The sequence below is a fragment of the Chenopodium quinoa genome, unplaced genomic scaffold (assembly GCF_001683475.1).
Source record: "Chenopodium quinoa cultivar QQ74 unplaced genomic scaffold, ASM168347v1, whole genome shotgun sequence".
Lineage (NCBI taxonomy): Eukaryota > Viridiplantae > Streptophyta > Magnoliopsida > Caryophyllales > Amaranthaceae > Chenopodium > Chenopodium quinoa.
Window position 1 is genome coordinate 1474005 of NW_018744072.1, and position 25393 is coordinate 1499397.

Sequence of the window (25393 nt, forward strand, 5' to 3'; positions counted from 1 at the left end):
CTATGTCCTGCACCTGAACAGAGACGGTCAGATTCGCAGAAGAGTAAGGGTGGTCCAAACACCCACAGACGGCATCCCCAGTCCTAGACTCAGTCGTATCCGGTGACCGACTGACAACTGTCCTAGGTCGTGCCATGTGTGTGTTGGGTGAGTCCATTATTCTTTACAAGCTATACAACCGGAAAAAACTTAAAAAGTTGCAAGGGGTAGAGACGGTACCTTGAAGATACTTTGAATATGGGGAAAGTTGGCTATCTGGATCAGCAGCCGGAAATCTTTGTGTTGCTTGCTAGATACCCAGACGGTTGCCCGGATGTACCCACTTGAAGAGCAACTTAAATTGTTGAATAACCCAAACGTTACTCTGAAGCGTTGCTTGATGATACCCCAAACGGTTGACCGGCTTTGGGTGTATTGAAAGCAAAGGGAATCAGTCAAAGGACCCCCAAGAGGTTCTAATGTGTTTTTGGTGATGAGCACTCAGACAGTGACCGGTTGAGTTAAGAAAAGGAAGACAGTTGCGCAAGACCTAGCAGCCAGTATCAGAGCGCTCTTTTTCTCTCAGAAGAATTTCTCAAAAAATGGCAACGTGTTGAAAATGAGGGAGGGGAATCTCTACTTATAGAGAACCCTAGAAGGCGAACCGTCACCTTCCCAATTCAAATTCAAATTCGAATTTAAAAAAATTAAAATATTAAAAAAAATTATAAAAAAAAAAAGAAAGAGAGAGAGAAGGAGACGAAACTTCACCTCCTCAAATCATGACACCTGTCACAGGTACCACGTGGCTGTGAGGGGAAAATGTTTAGGGTAAAACTACCCTGCCCACGTGGACCAATCGTGCGCTGACACGTGTCAGCCTCAGAGGGGTCCTAAGAGAACCAATCCTCTGGTGACACGAGGCACTCCAACCCATGAAAGGGGAACTGATCCCCTTACACTATAAAAATAGAGGAAAATCCTCATTTATACATTCATTCATATACACACAAAACCCGAGCAATATTAATTGCAGAATTCTCTCGGAATCCGAGAGAAAAACCTTTACATTCCGCACTTTTATACATCTGGATAAGTTCTAACATGATCATCGGAGGCGGAACTCCACCCAACCGGAGTTTTTCATGGTTTTGCAAGTACAGACGGTCGACGCACATTCTTAGAATTGTAACTCTTTCGAGGGACTCCAAAAACCCCGAAACAACATCGATTAGTGATTATTGATAACTAAAAAAATTCTTCTAGATTTCATATTAATTACTGAAATAAACTTTAGAATTACCATAATAGTATTATGTAATTAGGCGGAAATTTTTTTATTATAAGAGCGACATGTGTCAAGTTTTAAGTTGAGCGTCCTCTGTTTTAGTATAAATAAATATAGATAGATTGTTAGAAAACTTTGTTACACAAGCTTTTAAACTCAATTGTTTAAGAACAAAGTTTTATGATAAGGAAAATAGAAACAAATAAATCTATATTGTGCATACAAAATTAAATTTGTATATTTTATTTAAATAGTTAAATCTCCAAAAATCTAGATTTTCAATGGTTTTTATTTATACATTAGTGTTAATCTCTAATAATGCACATCATTAAACCTATTTTATTTTCTTCAGAAAATGGATAGAAAAAATTAAGTAAATGGCACATGATTATAACTAATCTTTTAAAAAAAATTATATATTTTAATAATTACCATGCATTGCACTGGACCTCAACTAGTATGATTCTCATAGAAAGTTTTAGAAATCAATTAAGCTCAGTTTTAAGCAAAGGTAATATATAGGAACTAGGTCGACTGGACTGGACTGGACTATAAGGCTTGGAATGAATTTGAAATATATGGGATCGATCTGGAAGGTTCATTAACATTGATTTAGTCTATATTCAAATTGTATGGTTTAGCTAAGTATGCTGGGTATGAAGGCTCTATTTTATTTATTAGATTTTGTCAGAAATTATATTCCCTGATTACATTATTTTGTCTAAACTTATCTTAACTTATATTATTTTGACTAAATTTATCTAAACTTATATTATTTTGTATATACTTATCTAAACTTTTTATAGTGCATTATATCATCAAGGCTTTACCATCCTATATCCAATTGAGTTACCTTTTCTTATGTATTTAGATCAATTTTAAGGATATTATTACAAATATTACTTTGACTTTCTTTTAAAAAAGATAATGTATATATTTGGAAATGAATCGGTTTTTTTTTATCCTATCAAGATAGGTAATCAAAGTTATTGTGCAAATAACAACAATTAGGAAATAAATAATATTACTTTAATTTGTAATGATATCATAAAACATTTTGTTCAAATATTTTGTATTTTCTTAAGAGCTCAAAAAAATTTTAATTCATGTAAATCATTTTAGTTATGATGTGGAGGCCATACATCACAGTTTTGTTTTCGAGATGATTATATAGAAGACTTACCTCAAATAGAATTTGTCTACATCAGTGCCATTTATGGGTTTTTATTGGAAAAAAAGTTATAAAGTCAAAATCAAATCAATTTGGACTACCTACAAAGATGAAATAAAAACTACAAAACTACTTATTGACCACAGTAATTCAGTGGGCGGTTTGAAAAAACCAGATTGGAACCAAATCATGGTGAAAACCAGATTGGAACAAAACCAGATACACAATTACCTTTTTTCAAAACATTTTTGATTCATACACGTGCTACATAGTTATTGGAATAATCTCAACCCCTTTCAATTATATAAACTTCATAATTTTCATACATAAAGTATTGAATTTCAATTTTATCTTGTCATTCATTAAATACACCATTTCTCTCTATAAAAAACCCTCAAATTAAATACTCTTCTCCATTGGGTACTCAGCTAAAACTTGTTGCCCTCATAAAATTCTTGTATTTGTGATTTCACGAAAGGCTAATGGGTCAAGAGTATAGTGATTATGGGATATCAATCCCTAATTATGCTACGGGAATTCGTATATTACTAGTTGATCCAAACACGGCTTCACTTATGCACACAACATCAATTCTTGAAGAAGCAACATACAAAGGTACGTTGAAAGAGAAAAACTTATTACTTTATACTTATCTTTGCTCCCCGTCCCATTTTTAATTTATTTAGTTATATATTATTCACTCCTTGTCATTTTCCTTTATTCTTACTTAAAGATTACCTAATTAATCTTTGAAATGACTTTTGTAAAAGCGTTTTTAGAGGTGAAAATAAAGTGTATCCCGTTTGTTCATGGGATGCTTATTACAAAATAAATAAGGTGGTAAATACTAGAGTAAGAAATCATAAGAAATTAATTACTGCTTTTGTTCATCTTCAATTTAAAGCCTGAATTTTATCCTTCATTGTACTAGACTTTTAATAATTAACAATATAACCCTCTAGTTAACTTAATGTTTATTTTTGCCTTGCTTTGGAATTCAAAAGGCAAGACTGTATTTTTTCTTGAAATTTAGTTTTAGTATCTACGTTTTTAAGGTTTATATATTTTAGTTGCTAAATTGAAAGTTTTTTTCAATTGATAAGTGACTGATTATGATAGACAAATTTGTTCTTCTGATTTGGTATGCTTCCTTTGTGATTCTTTTGATTTTCATGAATTAAATTGTGTGTAGTGATGAATTCGAAAAGTAATTATTTAATTTTAAAATAAAGACCTAACTCTAGTTAAATATTTAATTAAAAAATATCATTAATGTCATGAGTAACTTTTTTACCAAAGATAATAACTTTTTTACCAATTCACCAAAGAGAATATAAAAAGTTGGGTATTACCAAAGAAAATTTCCCAATATTAATTTAATTCAGTTGTTTCGTTTTTACATATTAGAAAAGAACTCTTTTGAAAAAAAAAATATATATATATATATATATATATATATATATATATATGTATATATAAACATATACATATATATATATACATATATATATATACATATATACACATATACATATACATATATACATATACATACATATATATATATATATATGTATATATAAACATATACATATATATATATACATATATACACATATACATATACATATATACATATACATACATATATATATATACATATACATATACATATATATATATATATATATATATATATATATATATATATATATATATTAACGTCAAGTCATATAATTTTGGCTTGATCACACAAAATTTTAATCCTCAACTAGTGTGTAGCCCGAGCGTTGCATCGGGTTGCTACTTTAATCATATGTATTTGATATTTATGCTGCAATTATATACATTTATTTTCATGTTTATATCATGATTGATGATTGGTTTATATGGTTAAATAACCATCCTTCTTATAAGAGGTTGGGTATTCAAATCTCCTTATTCTCATGATTTTATATAGAGTCACGTTGGTTGATTAGGTGACGTGACATAATGATAAAGGTTAATTGATTGGTGATGTGGCATAATGAGAGGTTGAATAAGTGACATGGTGTAATGAAAAAGGGGTCTACGTGGCACATAAACGTTTCAATAAACACCTTTTAATAGATTAGTATATATTTAATTTTAATATTTATATGAGTGAAACCCTTTTTTGTCTTGAAATCCTTTTAAAGAAAAATAGGTACCTTTTTTTTTCCTTTTTGGTAACGCTTGATACATCAAACTTGAAAATACTAGAGGGAAATCAAACTAAGATGGTTCATATATAAGACCTTAATTTTTCTATGGTTTGATACCATCCTGAAGGATTTATCTTATTTATCAGTTGGTTACATTGAATTGTAAATATTTTTAAATTTACAAATTACGCTTCCCTCACCCCCACCCCAAACCCCCCCCCCCCCCCTATTATAAGAAATAAATAACTATTAATGACAACTATTAAACTCCTTAACATATGTAACTAGTCTAGTAGGCAAAGTGTTAGGACAATTTCTTTATTTTCATTTTATTATTATATGATAGTTGAACTTTTTAGTTGGTATAGTTTTTTTCATGAATATTCAGGGAATAATTATATTGCTTTCACCCTAATTTGCTAAATTGAAATTGTTTTTTGCTCAATTGAATTATTTTTTTTCTAAAATTAATTTTGTTTGCTGAACTTAATTTATTTTTACTAATTCTTTATTATATTTTGTTAAAAAAATTTATTTTTACTTTTAAAACTTATTTTTAATTTGCTAAACTTAACTTTCTTTTACTAAACTAAAATTATTTTTTATGGAACTTAAATTATTTTTACTATACCTTATTTAAATAAGATGAAAAGAATAGGGCCCAAGTGGATATTATTGTTTTGTGACTCTTAATACACAAAAATTATTATTATTATTATTATTATTATTATTATTGTTGTTGTTGTTGTTATTATTATGAAAAAGTGATTATATTATTGAGAATTTAGAGGTACACACTACAACTAGAAAAAAAAATAAAGAAAATTTTTTAAGCTTTTACTTTAATTATTTATATATCTTTGCATATGAAAGATTTCTTTATCCAAAAAGAATCTAAATCACATAAGATTTATTCGTTCATTTTGACTGTGATAATATACAAGTACTTTCTCCGTTTTTTTTAAGTGTTACACTTTGACTTTTTCACTATTCACATAATGATTTTGACTTGATTATTTTATTAATATACAATAAACAATAATATATTGTTGGATTTGTCATAATGTATACTTTCATAATATCAATTTCTTATAGTTTTACTGACATATAATTAAATATAATAATAGTCAAAGTTGTGTCTCAACATGTGTATTTGGCAATGCATGGCGGAGCTAGAAATTCCGAATCGAGGGGACAACAAGTCAACAACTAAACATCGCGCAATTTGACAAAAATATTTAAAAAGAAAAATTAAACACATAAATAGTTTAATAGTTAAAATTTTACAATTCAAAAACCCAAAAAATATATATTTTGTCATACAATTAAAAAAAGATGAAAAAAAATAACATAAAGTTTTCTTAAGTTTCTGGTTTGGAGGATAACCTTTTATGTTCATTCTGTTTATGTTCATTCTTTTCGCTAGATCATGATGAAAAGTTTAACATCGTATGTACCCATTCTTGCTCTCCCTGTGGTACATTACTAGTACTAGAACCACCTATTTTCACATTATTTTCTTGAGTTTAGGGGGAGCTAAACATGAATTGCAAAAAATCAGGTTGTTTTGTTGTTTAGGACTTATTTGAATTAGGTGAATTATTTTACATGTCCTAACTAAACTGAAAATTATGAATCAATTAATTATAATATAATTAACATGTCATACATACAAAATTATCAAACAATTTAACTTACTTAACAAGCTAGCAAACCCAACATTGGATTTAAACAATCAAAAATAAAAAATTAAGTTTGAATACAAAAATTTGTTTTTGTTTTTTTTAATTAAAACTTGATTTTGAAAAAAAAAAAGAAAAAGAAAAAGAAAAAAGGAAAGAGGGGGAACAACTATCCTCTATTGTCCCCTTCTCTGGTATTAAGTTAAAGTATAACGCTTAAATAAGTATAATAATTTGATATTGTCGATATGTAAGTCATGCGTACATATATTAATTCTTCAAAAAGGCGGATGTACGTTAATTTAATGTAAAATAGGTTAAAGTTATCATAAAAATAAAGTTACCCTTTATGCTACAAAGTTATTATTTTTAAAATAATAAATTTCATCTTACAAAATACTTATAATGTATTAGATTAATTATATTAGCCTTTATAGTATGTAATCATGAATCTATAAGAAATTATACATTAAAATAAAATTCAAATCAACGACAAATTAAAAGTTACCCTTTAAGGGATTAAAGTTACCCTAATATTGACCGTCTTACAATAAAATTAACGTACACCCGCCTTATACAAGACTTATTATTTTTCGATAATTGTGCAAGGAAAGTGTTAATTTGTCGATATTTATCCAAGACGTGATTATCTGTCTACTTCTAAGTAAGAAATGTAATTGTGTTGTCAATTGTTTGAAGAACAGGAAAAACCTTGTGTGGACCTGGTTCACAATAATATTATTTTGAACCTATACGCGCGCAAATAACGTTGTATTTAACATAGTGCCCTAATTTTAGCATAATGACCTTTATTTAAACTCGTGTGACCTTTAATATTGTTGTGAAGATGAAGTACATATACAACAACCGATGCTATGTTAAACATAGTGACCTTAATTTTAATATAGTGACATTTATTATTCATATTGACCTAAAACACATTCATTTCAAAAAAATTAACCTCTTATGATCGTTATCTTAATATAATGACTTTTATTTTAGCATAATAACCTTTATTTTAACATCAAAACTTTTTTTTTATATAATTAATATAGCGGCCATAGTGTCCCTAATAATAGTGGTTCACAATAAATTAATGTAAACCAGGTCTATTCAAGAATTTGTATGAAGAACAATTATTTTGTCGATTCTTGTTTTATGAATGCAATATTTTGCTGATTTTATGTAAGATAAGAAATGCAATTGCTTTGCCGGTTTGTGAGTGATCATGTGGCAACTATTTTATTGACTCCTACCGACTTACCGAGTATGTAACGAATGAAGTTATGTTGTTAATTTGATATATATACTAATACACTCACACATATTTCATAAGGTTTGTAAGTTGTGTGTCATAAAAAAGAAATGTTATAGTTTTTTGTTTTACTGTTTGTTACAGATGGAAAATAAATACATTTACAAATTGGTTAATTTTGGCGGGAAATTCTGTTAGCCAAAGTTTGTTAGCTACTTTTGTCGTTTTCTATGCTTAGCTGTAAGATGCTTTTATTCTGTTTAGCTTGGTTGATTAGGAGAGCTAAATATATTGTGCGAGCAGTGTAATATTCTCATTAAGAAATACACTGAACTTTTCCCCATCTTCCTCTCTATATCTCTCTTCTTTTTCTCTTTCTATTCAGTTACATTCTTCTTCTTCCTTTTCTGTTCTTCATTTTTCTAGAAAAAATACTCAAGCTCTGTAAATTCAGAGCTTATATATGGATTTTTCCCTTAACAGTGGTATCAGAGCCACCGTGGCTCAACTCTGCTGCTTTCCATTCTGGCACCAACACTTATACCCGAGTGAACAGGATGGAAGCACAACTATTAGCATTGGAGAAGAAATTTGAAGCTCAAAATGCAGCATCGAATCAAAAATTTGAGGGACTCTTGTGGATGATGTAGGTGATGAAGGATAGTATGCCTACACCTCGAGTGGATGAGCGAGTATCTCAGCCTAAATTGGGATAATAATCCTAAACTTGAGTTCCTAAAATTTAATGGTAGTAACCCTAAGGTGTGGATTAAAAAGTGCTGCAAATATTTTGATTTGTGTAAGATACCAGATGATCAGAAGGTTGATCTGGCATCCTTGGACATGACTGGCAAGGCTGAAAACTGGATCTATAGCTATTTAGCTAATAGATCTAATGTAGATTGGAGTGATTTTGTGATTGAAGTTAGTGCTAGATTCAAGGATGAGAGAGGATTGAATGTAGTAGAAGAATTTAATAAGTTACAGCAAGTTGATAGTATTGAATCTTATGTTAATGACTTTGAAAACTTGAGATCGATTATGATGCAAAATAGCTAATGCTTACCTAAGAAATACTTCCTTGAAAGTTTTATTGGAGGCCTCAAGCCTGGCATAAGACCTTTTGTGAGGGCATTTAAGCCCCAGACTATTACTGCAGCTGTGGAGTATACTAGATTGCGTTCTGAAAAAATACTAGTCAACTCTCAAAAGATCTACAGACCACCTGCTACATACTCAAAACCTTAGCAGAGCACTTCACCTAGCTACAAACAGCCTCCCTTACTTCCTACTCCTCCAACACAACCCTTAACCCTAACCAAAACAAACACCAAACCCTTTCAAAAACCTTAATATGTTCTTGCTGATGTTCGAGTTGAGAAAATAGCTAAGGGCCTTTGTTATTACTGTGATGTCCCTTATGACAGGAATCATAAATGTCAGTTCAAAGAGCCTCAGCTGTTCACCATAGAGATTCCTAGTTTAGATGAGGTTGATGGTGTTGTAGTGCAGTTGGAAGAACAGGAAGATGTGAGTGAACTGGACCCCTGCATTCCTCTTAGTGCTCAGACAGGAAGCCAGAATTATCATACCATGAGAGTTAAGGCAATGAAACATGGAGTACCATTGCATACTCTGATTGATTCAGGGAGTACACATTCCTGGACATTAACTTGGCAGAGAAGCTAGGTTGCAAGAGTGAAGCAATCATTGGTCAGGAAATCATGGTAGCAGATGGCAATCACCTTCTATGCCAATCTATCTACAAAAACTTCACTTGGACTATTGGTGATAATGAATTTGTGACTGATGCCATGCTCATTCCCTTGGGCAGTTATGATATGGTGCTTGGTATTCAGTGGCTAAGCACCCTTGGTTCAATCTCATGGAACTTCAAGTAGTTAACTATGAAGTTTCACTTCAATAACTCTAGAGTGGAGTTGAAGGGGGTTCCATCAAAGAAGCTTAAGGTGATTCAGGATGGTCCTTCAACCAAACTGCTTGATAATGCTGCTCAGGTATGCTTTCTACAGGCGATTGATCCTCTTGCCTGGTTCAAGTTACTAGTGAAACAAGAGTGCATGAGGAGCTAGAAGCACTAAAGATTATTTTTGCTCAAGTCTTTGAGGAGCCAGCTGAATTACCTCTTGAGAGAGGAGTCTTTGACCATAAAATTAATCTGGAACCTGGTAGTGGAGCTGTAAATATCAGACCCTACGTATACCCTTGAAGCAAAAGGATATTATTAAGCAATTGGTTTAAGAGATGCTGGAGAGAGGCATCATTTAAGATAGTGCCAACCCTTTTGCTTCTCCTATAGTTTTGGTTGGTAAAAAAGATGGTACTTGGAGGTTATGTATGGATTATAAAGAAATGAATAAGAGAACTATCAAAAATAAGTTCCCTATTCCAGTTCTTGAAGAATTGGTGGATGAATTGTTTGGAGTGGAGCCAGAGTATTTAACAAGCTTGACCTCAGAGTTGGTTATCACCAACTCAGAATCCATCCCAATGATGTGTTCAAAACTGCTTTCAAGACACACATAGGCCATTATGAGTTCTTGGTCATGCCATTTGGGCTGACAAATGATCCCTCTTCTTTCCAGAGTTGGATGAATTCAGTGTTCAGGCCACTTCTAAGGAAATGTGTTTTGGTTTTCTTTGCTGACATCTTAGTCTATATTAAAAGCATATCTGAGCATTGGGATCACTTGACTGCTGTGTGTTTGAACTTATGAAGCAGCATTCTCTTTATGCCAAACTAAGTGTTCATTTGTCACTAATAGGGTGGAATACTTAGGGCATTTCATATCCATTAAAGGGGTGGAAACTGATCCTAACAAGGTCAATGCAATCAGGTCTTGGCCAAGTCCTACTTCAGTCAAAGTGTTGAAAGCTTTTTGGGACTAGCTGGATATACCATAGATTTGTGAAGGGTTATGCTAGTATAAGTAAACCCCTCACTGATTTATTGAAGAAAGGTGCATTTGAGTGGTGTGATGCTGCTCAACAGGCTTTGGAAGCATTAAAAATTGCATTGGTTACAACACCTGTCCTAGCAATACCAGATTTTTCAAAGCAGTTTGTAGATTAAAATGATGCTTCAGAATCTGGTATAGGTGTTGTATTGATGCAAGAAGGTAACCCCATTGCTTTCATCAACAGATCCTTAGGCCCTAAGTGGCAGAAACTCTCAATTCATGAGAAAGAGCTGTTGGCTATGGTGTTTGCTGTGCAGAAATAGGAGCAATATCTGAGTAGTGCTCACTTTGTGGTGAAGACTGACTAGAAAAGCTTAAAATGGCTTTTACAACAAAAAATTTCGACCCCCTTTCAGCAGTTCTGGCTATCTAAGCTTATGGGGTTTGACTATGAGATTCAGTTCAAGTCTAGGAAGCAGAATCTGGTGGCTGATGCTCTATCTAAGGTGCCAGGTTCTGATATTTTGCTTATGGCTATCTCGGTAATTGATTCTGATTTGGTACAGCTGATACAGAACAGTTATACTCTAGATGACAATATCAAAGCCATTTTGCTGAAACTGCAGAATAATAAGGCAATTCCTCACTTCAGTCTACATGATAGGCTTCTCAAAAAACATGGCAAGGTGCTGGTGGGACCAGATCCTAATCAGGGAAAAGCTAATCATGTGTCAGCATGCCTCTTTAGAAGCAGGACACTCAGGCAGAGATCAGACATTGAAAAGGCAGGGCATTTTTCATTGGAAAGGACTGACCAAAGATGTTAGTCACTTGGTCAGAAAATGTGTCATTTGTCAAGCTTCTAAATATGATACTTCAGCTAAACCAGGCATGTTGCAACCCTTGCCAGTAGCAGAGCAAATATGGACTGATATTTCAATGGATTTCATCACTGGTTTGCCTTTGTATTTTTGTGGTGGTGGACAAGTTAACTAAGTATGCTCATTTCATGGCTCTTAAACGCCCTTTTTCAGTTGTTGATGTGGCTCAGGTTTACTTAGACTATGTGTTTAAATTGCATGGGTGGCCAAGGAGCATAGTGAGTGATAGGGACTCAATATTTTTGAGTCAATTCTAGAAAGGATTATTTTCTTTGCATGGGACTGAATTCTTATTATCTTCTGCTTATCACCTTGAGACTGATGGGCAAACTGAAGTTGTAATAGGTGCTTAGAGTCCTATTTGAGGTGCATGACTAGTGACAGGCCAAAGGAATGGTGCAAATATCTGCCCATGGCAAAATGGTGGTACAATACTCATTATCATTCCTCAGCTGGTATGACCCCTTATGAGGCTGTGTACTGTCAACGCTCTCCCTTACATTTGCCTTATTTACCTGGAGAATCAAGCAATGAATTGGTGGATAGGCGTATGATGAGAAGAGAAGAGATACTCAAGCTACTTAAAGCTAATTTGATAAAGGCACAACATAGAATGAAGGCTCAAGTTGACAAGAGGAGATCAGAAAGAACTTTTCAAGTGAATGATTAGGTTTGGCTGAAATTACATCCTTATAGACAGCAAATTGTTCAGCACAAAAGTAGTTGTAAGCTTGCAGCAAAGTACTATGGTCCTTTTAAGGTAGTGGAAGTCATTGGTAAAGCTGCCTACAAGATTCAGCTGCCTATTTCTGCTAAAATACATAATGTATTTCCATGTGTCACAACTTAAGGCATTTCGAGGAACCTTGCCTCAAGTTGCTGTTATACTTGATATGGCAAGCCATACTAATGCTGATACCTTAGTTCCTGCTGCCTTATTGGACATTCGAACTGTGATGCTAGCTGGGGAGCAGGAAGAGCAAGTCTTAACACAGTGGCAGAATAGGCCTAGGCATGATGCTACTTGGATGGCTAAGCAAGACTTTGAAGCTCAGTATCCTGGCTTTATTCTCTCTGAGACTTGAGGGAGAGTATGTTACAGATGGAAAATAAATACATTTGCAAATTGGTTATTTGACGGGAAATTCTGTTAGCCAAAGTTTGTTAGCTGCTTTTGTCGTATTCTATGCTTAGCTGTAAGATGCTTTTATTCTGTTTAGCTTGGTTGATTAGGAGAGCTAAATATATAGTGCGTGCAGTGTAATATTCTCATTAAGAAATACACTGAACTTTTCCCCATCTTCCTCTCTCTATCTCTCTTCTTTCTTTCTCTATTTTGTTACATTCTTCTTCTTCCTTTTCTGCTCTTCATTTTTTTGGAAAAAATACTCAAGCTCTGTAAATTCAGAGCTCAAAAAAGGATTTCTCCCTTATCACTACTGTACAAATAAATATATTACTCCATTTGTTTCGCAATAATCGCAATGTTTTCCTTTTATATCCGTTTCATAAAAATTGCAACACTTCCTAATTTGACAAGGACTCACTATTATTTTATTTATTATTTCTCTTATTGACCCCACTTTCAGAAATATTTTATTATTTCTCTCTCCTACCAATCCCACTTACACCACTTTTTTTTTTATCATTTTTCTCTTATATAAACTATACTTTTTTTTATCTTAAAGCCTATAAACCTACTCTATATTTTCTTAAACTACGTGCTCCCTTTCGTTGCGATTAATACGAAACGGAGGGAGTAATGGTTAATAAATGGTGTTGATTGTAGACCATGTAAAATGCAAGTGAAATACACAAAGGTAGTATTAAAGATATTCCAAATTTCAAGCTAATTGTTCATGTTTTTTGGTAGTTACAAGTATTGAATTCCCAATTTTAGCACTCAAAACGATGCAAGAACGAGCAAATGAGTTTGACTTGGTCATTGCTGCAACGGACATGCTAGAAATGGACGGCTTTACATTCCTTAAAATTGCGAAAATGGTTTCAGACCTCCCTGTTGTCTGTGAGTTTAACAGACTTTCTACAGTTCTAGTTCAATCAATTGATAACATTATTAGAAATGTGTATTGCAACAATTTCATTCTAGTATTTCATTGTTTATAGTGACCACCTACAAGAAGCATGATCCATTGGCTTTTGAAGCTATGGAACGAGGAGCTTGTGAGCTTTGCACGAAACCTATAAGGCGGGAAGATGCTCAATATTTCTGGCAATATGTGTTTAGGAAAGATGGAAGTAAAACTCGTACTGATATCAGGAAAACAGGAAAAGAGTTGCCTCAGAATGAGCAACTAACAGGCATCTCTGTAGGAAAAGGCAAAGAGATCGCGACTGAAACTCCTTCGAGTAATTTAGCAATTGCAGTTGGAGCTAGCAGGCATACAGAGAACAACCACAAGAGAAAAAGAGTGCAGTACGGTAATGAGAAAACATTGAACGGTGATACAGAAACCTCGACAGGTAGAATACAGTACAAGAAAATTCTCAGGTGGAATACTGGACTTCATGCTAAGTTTATGGAAGCACTTATGAATGGCAATGAAGAAGGTGACACACCAAAATACGTGTTATCTATTGAATTTTTCTCATAAAGGCTTACATTCACATAATATATACAATATCCTAACTCTTAATTTTTTTTTAAAGCGATTATTCCAGCACAACCAGGGCCTGGAATTGCTTATTTAGCTGCTTTAGTTCAGGTAACAAGCCATCTTCTTCTGTTTTGTTTTTCGCTCATTCATTTTGTCTACTTTATTTCTTTTTAATTTAGTTATGCAGTTGAGCTCCTGCAAGTAATACATGAAGTCAAATTCAATAAGGAAAAACGACATAGTTAGTCTTTAAATTTCTGTAATCAATCATGAATGCTCCTTAATAAGGCGATTGAAATATTGTTCACATACTGAAATTTGCAGTAGTCAATCCCCGACAGTTATCTCTTTCAAGTATCCTTGAATCGGCCAATATTATAACACATGTTGAAGTTCAAACGGCATTCTCCTTGCCCGTCCCCCCTGCCCCCCATTTCTTTTTTACATGTAATTGTCAATCCTCTATGTTTCTCTTGTTTTTAAGCACTTACATAGTTGTATAGTAGTTAAGCTTTTGTTATTACCTCCCACAGAAAAACAAAGAACGGGGTGATCATCCTTCTACGAATGTAGCAACTCCAACAAGTGCCACTGATACAATACAAGTTCAGGGTCTTTCGAATTCTACCAATATAGCAACTCCAACAAGTGCTACTGATACAACACAAGCTCTCCCAGATGCAAGTTATGCTATAACCAATGCTCAAAGGTCAGGAGCTACTCCTAGGCAACAACCAAAAAATGTACTCAGCAATGCTGCTGCTATAAGACAGGGCTATCGCTTTCTTCAAAATCATGGTTTAAGTCTACCGAGTCCTAGAGTTTTAAGTGGCTCTGGATATGGACAACAACTCTATGGCACCACTAGACTTAACCTTGGGAATAATGTCAGCCAGATTGTAATACTGAATGGAACAAGCTCTATGAACAAAACTTCACATTTATTCAACACCAGTAACCAATTGGCAATTAATGAGACCACTGGCAATCAATCTCTTCTTAGAGGAAGGATTGATCAAATTCGACATGCATGCTTGACTAATACAAGCACAGGTATGTTTACATATTTAAGCATGTAAATAAGTATTTAAAATTGTAAGAGTACATAATCGATATAAATTTGGATCTGAAACAGAGAATGCAAGTTCCATACCAAATTTACAGACTAAATCAGTTGCACTTTCACCATCAAGCTACAATAGAAATGCCTCTCAGTCTGAAAATTTTAGCAATGGAGCTTTCAGGAGTACAGGCGAGTTGGTGAGCAGACAGGCTAATGTTCTGGGGAATAATGCTATTCCGAATTATAGATGTAATGGATCAAGCATTATTAATCCAGGGTCTTCTCCTTTACTAAGTTCATGCGCACCATACCTTAACCAATTTTCAAATGCATCAACGGAGAATTATGTTGAATCTTTTATGCAGAATCCTAGCAACTTGCACAACTTACAGGTCGAAACAACAGGATTACTTCAGACTCCAGATGTTCCCAATTTTAACAGTAATAACAACAGCCTTTTTCCTTCTTATGGTTTAGAAAATCAGGCTATACAACCTACAAATGATTTAGTTGGGAATGTCCTTCAAGATGCTGGAGTTACAGGTTCTACTGAAGAGATCCCGAATACTGCAGACCCAAGCCACACACATCAGCTTACTGATGAAGAAAATATCTTTGAAGTATTTTTAGCCGAGGTTAAACATCTTATTAGAACTTCTCACTGCTTAAATATGAAAAAATCTATAAAAGCTGTAACATATTTTTATGGGGGTTTATTCGTTTATAAACTTACCAGTTGCTATTGTTGGGTGCTTACAGATAAACGATGATCCAGGCAGTGATTTCACGAGCTTGGGCTTCAACACTGGCAATGATGCGTGAACTGGAAGATACTTCATCGGGGTGGAACTGATCTAAACCTTGATGATACATGCTTTAAAAAATAGTTGCCTTTTTCTTTATTTGTTTTGGTTGTTAAACTTTATTTTGTGCGTTCAGAAATGTGCACCACAATCTTGACTTGTTATTGAGACAATTAGACCAGTTTATTTACTGTATTTGGTGCTTATGAATCCTGTGCTTGTTCTCAGGCTCGACGATGCATATACTTTATTATATTTTGCTTCAAATTGTTCTACAAATTAATCATCTGTCTCCAGACCAATCCAATAAAAAATAGTCACCTAAAAATAGATTTACTGTATATCATACAAAGTAAACTTCTGCTTTCACATATAGGATGTTGAACAGTAATACAACAAATCTAATGGCCTTTCAATGAAAGATGATGGGAAAAGAAATAAGAGATATTGTAAATGAGGTAAAATCAATCTATCATAGGAAGGCATAAACCTGCTAGAAATTGAGATGTGTGTTGTCATTCATATTACAAAGAGCGAAAACAATTCATGAATCAATTACGTATATTTGTAATAGAACCTGTAAACCAATGCCTTGCTCATAAAATCCATGAAGAAACTGTGAGAATCAACAGACCACCCACAGCCACAGGTGTATGGTTAAGGTTCTCTGTGTCAATGGGATATGCAGCAGGCAAGGAGAACAAAACAGAAATGGTGATTACCCAGAGTACAGCAATCCATCCAACAAGTATCCCATATCGTCCCAGATTGAAAGGTCCCGGGATGTAAGAATTGCGAGCCAAGGTGACTCTGAAGAAGATAGGCAAGGCATAAGCTATATACAGCCCAATAGTTGCTAGTGATACCATCGCTTCAAATGCCACCAGGCTTCCAAGAGACTGCCAGAGGAGAAGACAATATGAAGAGAAAAAGACCAAATACTATAGAGCAAGTTGAATCCTTAACATAAACAATATACTTATCAACTTTGCATGAATGTACAAGCCATGCCTAATCCTACAAAAAGTGATACATTTGGAAAAGGACTAGGATGCAACATGAGCACTTTACAAGTCAGCCAAATAGTTATACAGTTTATGATCCTTGGTAAGCATGTTTAAATACAAGTTTAAGAATTTAAACTTTAGCAAAAAAATATGGAAAAATCAACTAATTTTCCTATCATGGTGTAAGATCAGAACTTCAAAACTAAAAGGGAAAAGTTCTATTCTAAAATGATGCAATACTGCAAAAGGTGTAAATGCTGACATGGATAACTTTCACAGTGGATATGAACAGCAAATTGAAAGTAGTGGCTCCAAAAGGCTGGAATGAAATAGGAATCCTAGAGGCAATGTGCAAAAATACAATGAAATTAAGAAGAAGAGAGCTGTGCCAGGTTGCTTTTTGTGAAGACGAAGACTTGAATGAGGCGGAACAGGGTTCATGAAATTGATGATGGATCTCGGTAAGCCCTAGTAGAGCCATACATCAACATGCTTTTGTGGTATCACATTTGCTAGGAATGATTATCTAATAGCTCATACAAAGTAAATAGTTTAGCACATTGATCGGAAGAAGGGTAGAAAAGGTGGGGCTGCGCTTAAAATCGACTTTAGGTATATAAGAAAATCAGTTGAAAGTTCATGGAGACAGAACAATTTTCTGTTGGATTCCATTTAATTATTGATATTGAGTTTCCCTTTCTACCTAAATGTGGGCTGCGACAGGGTGATCCCCAGATTCCCCTCTCACTGTATCTCTTTATCTTTTTTATGGAAATGTTAAACATCTACTGGTTAAAAGTGAATTTGCAGGAATATTCTCTTCTGTTAAAAGGCCTTATATTAATAATTGTGAACTAGCATATTTTTAATAGTGCTTTGTTCAGCCATTTAACTTTATGTAACCCTTCACCACCCCAGCTCTTCCCTTTAGTGAGTAAAAGAACATTTTTAACCCTATAAATAGGATGCATAAAACCCTTACCCTCCCATCATAAAGCTGTAATAAAACTCTGAATCCTTTGAAGAATATTGAGTACAGTGGCAGAAAAAAATATTGATGTAACATGTGAGTCATTGCAACCAAGATAGCAATAGCCTAAATTATTCTTCCTGCCAGTAATAAATTAATATGATTTCAATCACTAGTTTAGTTTCATTTCTACTAAACAACCAAAATGATTTTGACTTGTTTCTATACAATTTTACAGGTATTTTGACAAAACTTTATTGCGATTTGTCCAAACTCCAAAGTAATGATTTTAAACGGAAGGAAATTATGATATGCAATGAAAGATGGTTGCATAAGGCCTAGTTAAACATGAAGTCCAACAGTACCATAGAGATACTTCAAGCTCCAATAACAGCTGCAGGTTACATATGTGCTCAAACTAGACAATGAAAAGTTGAATTGGTTCTTATTCCGTTTACCACTGCAAATGCTATAATGGCATACCTAAGAGATAGGATATATAGGTTCTTATTCCGTTTGATGGGGAAATGCATTTTTCGATCTGCAGAGTTATCCTGATTAAAACTAATCCTAGGATGAGGCTATCAGAATTTGAAAAAAAAATTCAAGATGGAAATTGTTTGTTTGGAAAATTGTTAATAAAGCGATTCCAACCTTTGATGATTTGAAAAGCTGGAATTTTGTCCTTTTAGGTTCAGATGCAATCATCAATTTTGATGGTGCCCATTAGCTAGTACAAACGGTTTGGCAGCAGCTTAAGTGTGCAGAGTGACATGCCTAGCAAGCTCTTGGCTGAGGAATGAGTGACTGGCTTATTTTTTCCAGGATGGAAGGATATAGCGAGGAAGTTCATCAACATATCCTTTTGAGTGTATGAACGCATTGAAATCAGGTTCTTTTAAAGAAAACAACCTTCTGATGAATCTTTTAGACTTTTAAATAAGCACTGAATTATTTGCTAATTTCATTTCTCACAGCCTCTTTTTGGACTAAAGTGGTATTGCAAGTGTACAATCATTGTGCCATTCAAGACAGTTCCTCCCTTAATGCATAGTGCACAAACAAAGTAACATTAATATTGTTAAGATATTATCACATTGCACAAACTAACTTTTATATTATTAAGATATCACCACAAGTCCATAACATGTCAATGCATAAGTAGGAGCACATAACATGTATATTTTCTAGTCAGATATTATTAATGTGCATTCTAACTAAAAAGATTCATGGACATTTTTTAGTGCATACCGTCAATGCCATGCAGAAGGAGATGAAAGTTGACATCCACACTGCATTGACTGGAACTTCTTGTCGGTTCACTTCATGCCATACTGATGAAAAAGGCATGGCACCATCTCTTGAGAATGCATAAGCCATTCTGAGTAGAAATATTTGATTTTATGAGATCTCATAGAGAATTTCCATGATCAAGAAGAGTGTATACCTAGAATTGCTGGTGACTGAACTCATGCCACAGAAAAATATGGCCACAGCAACTATGCACAGGCAAATTATTCCTCCAATTCCAGTTCCATATCTGCTTTTGAATGCTTGGTAGAATACTTGAGCTATGGCATAACCACCAGCATCATTTTCGCTACTTAAAAGGTAAGGAATATCAGTGACTGCAAAGGTGATCCGATTATGTAAGCCCAACCAAAGATTATTGATATACCAATGGCACTAATAATTCCTTTAAGTCCATTTGTATCTGCATCCTTAGTTTCCTCTGTCTGCCATTCAAGTTAAACTAAGTTAATGTAAGCAGAGATGATGTCTCGAAAACCCCTAAAATTCACTCGAAAACAATGAAAAACCCCATACCACCGCCGGCAAATGTGGTCAGAGTGGTTTTCGAGGTGGAGGGGGAGTGAATTTTAAGGGTTTTTGAGGGGGAGGGAGAGAGGGGAGGGACGGCCGGACTTTTCCGGTGAATTCTATGGATTTTCGAGGGGGTGGGGAGGGTAGTCAACACCGGCAAATATGGTCAACGACTTTTTCCCGGTAGTGGGTGAGTTTTTACAACATTTTTTATTGTGGGTGGTTTTTCACAAAAAAAAAAAGTGTTTTTAGTGGGTGGTTTTTGACAAAATTTTCAATTTATTACTTTGGTTTTTTGTCAATGTTTTAATGAATGTATTTATATTTTCAAATTTATTACTACATATGTATATTTTTATACTTATTACTCCAAAATAAAGAATGAATGTCACCTTTATACCTTGCAGGTTCAACATTGTTAGTCAGGTAATTCTAAGAATGATGCTCTGAATCTCAAATGGCTAAAACACTCCATTTGCTATTAGAAATTCAACAGTTTATACAGTAAGGCTATACATTTGGTTATATCATCTTTCATTGGCAGTGGGCTGTCACAGCTAGTGTGGATTTCTCTCTGGCACAGCTGATTCAAGTTATCATTCTACTTAGCACTGGTGGGAAAAATGGTGGAGGTTATGAGGCATCCAAATATGTCGTAATTGGTCTCCATGGCGGAATTTTACTTTTGCATGCTATCTTGAACAGTCTTCCTATTTCATAGTTATCATTCTTGGGGCAGCTTGTAGCAGCATGGAATTTTTCTTGTTTTCCTTTTTCTTCTTTCTCTCTTCTTGTGTTCTCTTCTTTTTTCTCTTCAACTAAATTTTTTTCCTTCTTTTGCACCTTTGTACTCTTACCAGCATTCCCAGCCTTGATAACATGGTATGTTACTTCATCTAACACACATTGACCATAATTTCCATTTTCAAGGCTTATCCTTTCTTTAATTAACTCATCAGTCCAGTGCCCAATCAATGGCAATGAACTATCCTCTAGTACATTGCCTTGAATTTGAACCCTATGGAAATAACAAATCTGAAGAAAAAGTACACACCCAGCAACATATCTCACTGAATCATTGTAACATGACAACTTATCACATAGATCGTCCAAAACATACTGACACCAATTATATCTACTGGTTTTCTGAACATCTTCTAAAGTTAAAACTAGTTTTAAATCAGCTTGTCTATTTGTTGTGGGGGCAAGTAATGTAACCATGGCAAACATCACAAAACATCTTTTGAATTCATCATTACCTTTCAACATACCCTTATCACTTTTCATCTCGTTAACCAAAAGTGGAACAGTTATGTCTTTATTACCACCGGTATACTTTTTCTTCCAAGAAGCCTTCAACTCAGAATCTCGTTGTCTACCGGAAATGGGAATAGCAAAAGAACCCATGGGTATGTTAAAAACATCATGGACATCAGCTGCTGTTAGCTTATAAGTTTGTCCAGAAGGTAGCTTAAAAGAACAAGACTTTGCATCAAAGTGTTCACAAAGCCAGCGAATCATTTGCCTTGGACAAATTTCTAGCTTGATTGATGCCAAACTACCAAACCCAATAGACTCGACAGCTGTCTTTTGTTTATCAGTTGTCTTTCTCATAAATTGAACAACACCAGCTGGTCTGCATCGCACGACAACTTCATCATCCCTGAACCAAAAAACAGATACAAAACAGAAAACATAAACAAGTCAACCCTAAACCAAAACATACCCAAAAATGTACACAAAAACAAGTAATCCTTAATTTCAAGTAACTACTAATTTCAAGCAACCCATATAACCCCTAATTTCAAGTATCTCCTAATTTCAAGTAAACCATATTACCAGTAACTAACCCCTAATTTCAAGTAACCCCCAATTTCAAGTAATCCCTAAATTCAAGTAACTCATATTATTGGAAACCCCTAATTTCAATTAACTCATATATAAGTAACCCTTAATTTCAAGTAACCCATTTTATAACACGCCAAAACAGAATACAAAAACAAAGAACCCATATTGTAAGTAACCCCTAATTTCAAGTAACCCATATTATAAATCTTCCCTAATTGCAAGTAACTAATATAATAAGTAACCCCTTTGAACTAACCTCACAATGGAAAAAGTAACACATAAACAAGTAATTCAAAGCACAATTAATATAAAAGAAAACAAGAACAAGTAAACCAAAGCACGATAAATATGAAAGAAGAAATGTAAACATACCACTGTTGACCTTTCTGTTCAAAGTTTACAACTTCAACTACTTGACTAGAATCAGCAGCAACTTTACGACCTCTTTGTTTCTTCGCAACGACAGGTCTCACATCCTCAACATTAGGCTTTACATCAATTTCTTGACTAGAATCAGTAGCAGCTCTACGACCTCTTCGTTTCTTCGCATTGACAGATTTCACATTTTCAGCAGGAATATCCTCAGCAGATTTGACATCTTCAGCAGGAATATCCTCAGCAGATTTGACATCTTCGGCAGGAATATCCTCAGTAGATTGCAAATCATTCAAATCCTTAACATTTTCATTATCCTTTTCTATATTCTGCTTTTTACTAGAACGAGCAACATCCTGGGATACATCAACAGCATTATCCTCCGATCTGTTTTTTTGCTTTTTACTAGTCTTAACAACATGCTCCTTCCCTGTTGACACAACAGAATCAGATTTCAGATTTGAATCATTAGCTTCATTATATCCCACAATAGATATAGAATTAAGTAAATTTAAGTAACCCATCATATAAATTCAAGTAACCCCTGATATATATCCTCTGCAAAACCAAATAACACTAACCCTGAGTGTCTGATATACAACCAAATAAGCCTAAAAATACTAACTATATACAAAGAAAGTAACCCTTAAAACCATCAAACAAGTAAAAAAAAACCTCAATTAACTATGTTACTCTAATCAGCAACCATAACCATAAAAACAACAACATAGTTCAAACCAAAACTATGTTACTCTAAAAAGAACCAATTAACCCTAAGAAAACCATCACATAGGTAACACCTACATAAACAAGTATTGAACATCAAAAAAAAACTACAAAATAGGTAACCCCTACATAAATGAGTGCTAATAATAACATCAAAAATATGAGAAATTACATATATTTACTGAGATTGACAAGATTAAATTAGAATAACTCCCACTCAACAAATTCGAAACTTAGGTCAAAACTAGGGAAATAAAAAATTAAAATCAAGTGAACAAAGAAAGAAATTGAACAGGAAAACTAAAAAAACAACAATAATGTAAGAAATTACAATAAACAAAGAAATAGAAGCTGAAAATTCACAAAAAACAACAAAATATTGTAAAAAATTACAATAAACATCAAATACAAGGAAGAAAATCATCAAAACACCAAAAAGTAAAGATAAATTCGAGTAAAGAAAGAACGATCATAAAAAAAATTGTAAAAACGAAAAAATTAGGGTTTCAAAGTACCTGAATCATCAGCGATTGTACATGTAGACAATCCTTTCTTTCCCTTGCGACTGGTTTTCTTGATTTTAACCATTGTTGACAATTGAGATGAAAAAAGAAGCAAATTTAGAGGAGATAGAACAAAAGTTAGAGAGAGAACGGACGAAATTGCAGAGAGAAAATTAAAGAAAAGAGTGGGAAGAAAGAGAATTGCAGAGAGCAAATTAAAGGGAAATAAAGAGTCGAAGTGACAGAAGTAATGGCGGTTTTGAAAAAGAGGAAGGAAACTAGGAAAACAAGTTTGGGAAATTCAAATTAAACCGTTATTTACGGGATTAGAAATTGGGGTCCATTATTTTTTGAGCCTTAATGAAGGTTGGGCCGTGTATGTATGCTAGTCACACCATGTGATTACGAAATCAACACCCATGCATACTAACAATATAGCACTAAATCATCAATCTCGTCACATTTCGTGAGATGAGATAACATATGACCATTAGCAAACGTGTATCTTTCCTAACAATAGAGTGATAGGCGGGGTAATACATGTTTCCTCTAATTTTAGGAGTCACATAGAAGATTATGATACGTCGGCAAACCCAAATAAGAAAATTAAAAAAGATTGAGATATTTTAAGTCATGAGATTGAGATACAATAAATTAATTACAAAGGTTCTTAGAAATAAATTAACCATAAAAGAAGGTATATATGGTATATATAGTTAGGTGGAAGTAGAAAAGATGAAGAAGTTGATTAATCTGACATTAAACTATTCACCCTCCAAATCTTACTACTCTACTGACCACCTAGAACAAATGAAGCAAGGAATATATTGCTTCTTTTTAATAGTAGTAGTTGGTCATCCAAAATGATCCTTAGTCCCCAATTCACCTCTCTTATGGCAAGAAGTATGGATTGTGCTGAAACAGAATCCAAGAAACTTCACCAGTATGCAACCTTACCCTAAAATATCATTGACAACTAACAACTGCTACACCGTTCCACAGACTTTTCCCACTTCTCTTCACAAATAAAGATTCTATGATACTTCTCTTCAATCCTGGGAATATTTTCGTGTTTTCTTTCACTAGATTCGACACAATCCGAAAATTCCTTTCATTATCTGGATTTGGACTTAAGATACTAGCCAATGTCATCAAGCAGACATATTGTGCAATAGGTTCCTTGCAACCCTTCAAAGTTCCAATTATGGAACATGGCTCAAATAGCACATTATCACTATGAGACCTTCAATTTATCGTGCAACATTATTAAAGCTTAACACATGATCAATCACTAGAATCAGACACTCAACACAATCAACATCAAAATACACATAAGTTCATTTAATCATTATATATATATATATAAAGTCATTATCAGATTTATTACTATCGACATGTAAACAGCAGAACTGATTCAAAAATCCGTAACCAGAATTTTTTTTTTTTTTTTTTTTTTTTTTTGTGACAGAAATCAAAATATGCTATTAATAAGATAATTTCTGAAATTAAGTGAGCACAAAAGTGTGAAGTTTGAAATACTTACAGATGGTATAATTTGACATTTAAGCCCTTCATAGCCACTATCCAAAGCATCCATTGATTTATCATTCTCAAGATCACAGAGCCAGAGCTCTTCATCCAATCTGCTATAATCACCCAATAATTGCCCAAATTGATTAATAACACCCAAATCCAACAATTGCCCAAATGAAACATGGGTATTGGGTATTGGATCAACCCCATTTTTCTCATTCCCAGAAACTGCAACACCCTTATTTTCAGAGGCAGCCATTATTAAAAATCAAAACTTTGATAAAAGATCAGATGCAAAATGCTCACATAGAGCTTTAATGGGGTTAACGCCAAGATCAAATGAAGGTTTTGGATTGCTCCTTAAATAATTAGTTGAATAATTTATGGGTTTAGGGTATGGAAAAACAAGATTTGGGACAAATTAGGAAATGAATAATTTATTTAGACAAATTGATTTATTGGGGTAAAAGTATATTCCTAACTTGCTGCATCACAAATCTGGTCAGATGCTTCCTCTCTAAATCGAGCAAAAACAATAATAAAACTCTGGTCTGTTTTTGTTCACTCCCGGATTGTCCAGAACTAACTTTTACGGACAATGGTGAATAATGGATTCTATTCATCGTCCATTATCAATTTAAGACTTGTTCTCTTCATCCGGAGGAGATCTGGTCTGATTTGAATTTTTATTATCTAATCTGATCTGATCTGGTTTAATAATTTGATTAAAAAACTTTGACCGTACGTTAATACTAACCTATGA

The 25393-nt window shown here is 33.7% G+C and overlaps 4 protein-coding genes across 4 annotated transcripts; 2 read left to right on the top strand and 2 right to left on the bottom strand.

Annotated features, from left to right (window-relative positions):
- The first annotated feature begins 9465 nt into the window (after positions 1-9465).
- Positions 9466-10802, top strand: LOC110691295. Its single transcript, XM_021868217.1, has 3 exons — positions 9466-9576; positions 10494-10639; positions 10724-10802. The coding sequence occupies exons 1-3, from the start codon at positions 9466-9468 to the stop codon at positions 10800-10802; spliced, it is 336 nt and encodes a 111-aa protein (XP_021723909.1).
- A 2469-nt stretch (positions 10803-13271) lies between these two features.
- On the top strand, positions 13272-15863 carry LOC110691297 (two-component response regulator ORR25-like). Its single transcript, XM_021868218.1, has 6 exons — positions 13272-13386; positions 13488-13931; positions 14031-14086; positions 14512-15031; positions 15114-15661; positions 15801-15863. The coding sequence occupies exons 1-6, from the start codon at positions 13272-13274 to the stop codon at positions 15861-15863; spliced, it is 1746 nt and encodes a 581-aa protein (XP_021723910.1).
- Positions 15864-16298: 435 nt separating this feature from the next.
- Positions 16299-19881, bottom strand: LOC110691315 (amino-acid permease BAT1-like). The gene is made up of 2 exons (XM_021868237.1): positions 19073-19881; positions 16299-16743 (listed from the first exon to the last, which is right to left on the bottom strand). The coding sequence occupies exons 1-2, from the start codon at positions 19199-19201 to the stop codon at positions 16441-16443; spliced, it is 432 nt and encodes a 143-aa protein (XP_021723929.1). The 5' UTR covers positions 19202-19881; the 3' UTR covers positions 16299-16440.
- A 217-nt stretch (positions 19882-20098) lies between these two features.
- LOC110691217 lies at positions 20099-25303 on the bottom strand. Its single transcript, XM_021868127.1, has 4 exons — positions 24641-25303; positions 23110-23167; positions 21866-22298; positions 20099-21308 (listed from the first exon to the last, which is right to left on the bottom strand). Exons 1-4 carry the CDS (start codon positions 24887-24889, stop codon positions 20279-20281), a joined length of 1770 nt encoding a protein of 589 aa, XP_021723819.1. The 5' UTR covers positions 24890-25303; the 3' UTR covers positions 20099-20278.
- Positions 25304-25393: the final 90 nt, after the last annotated feature.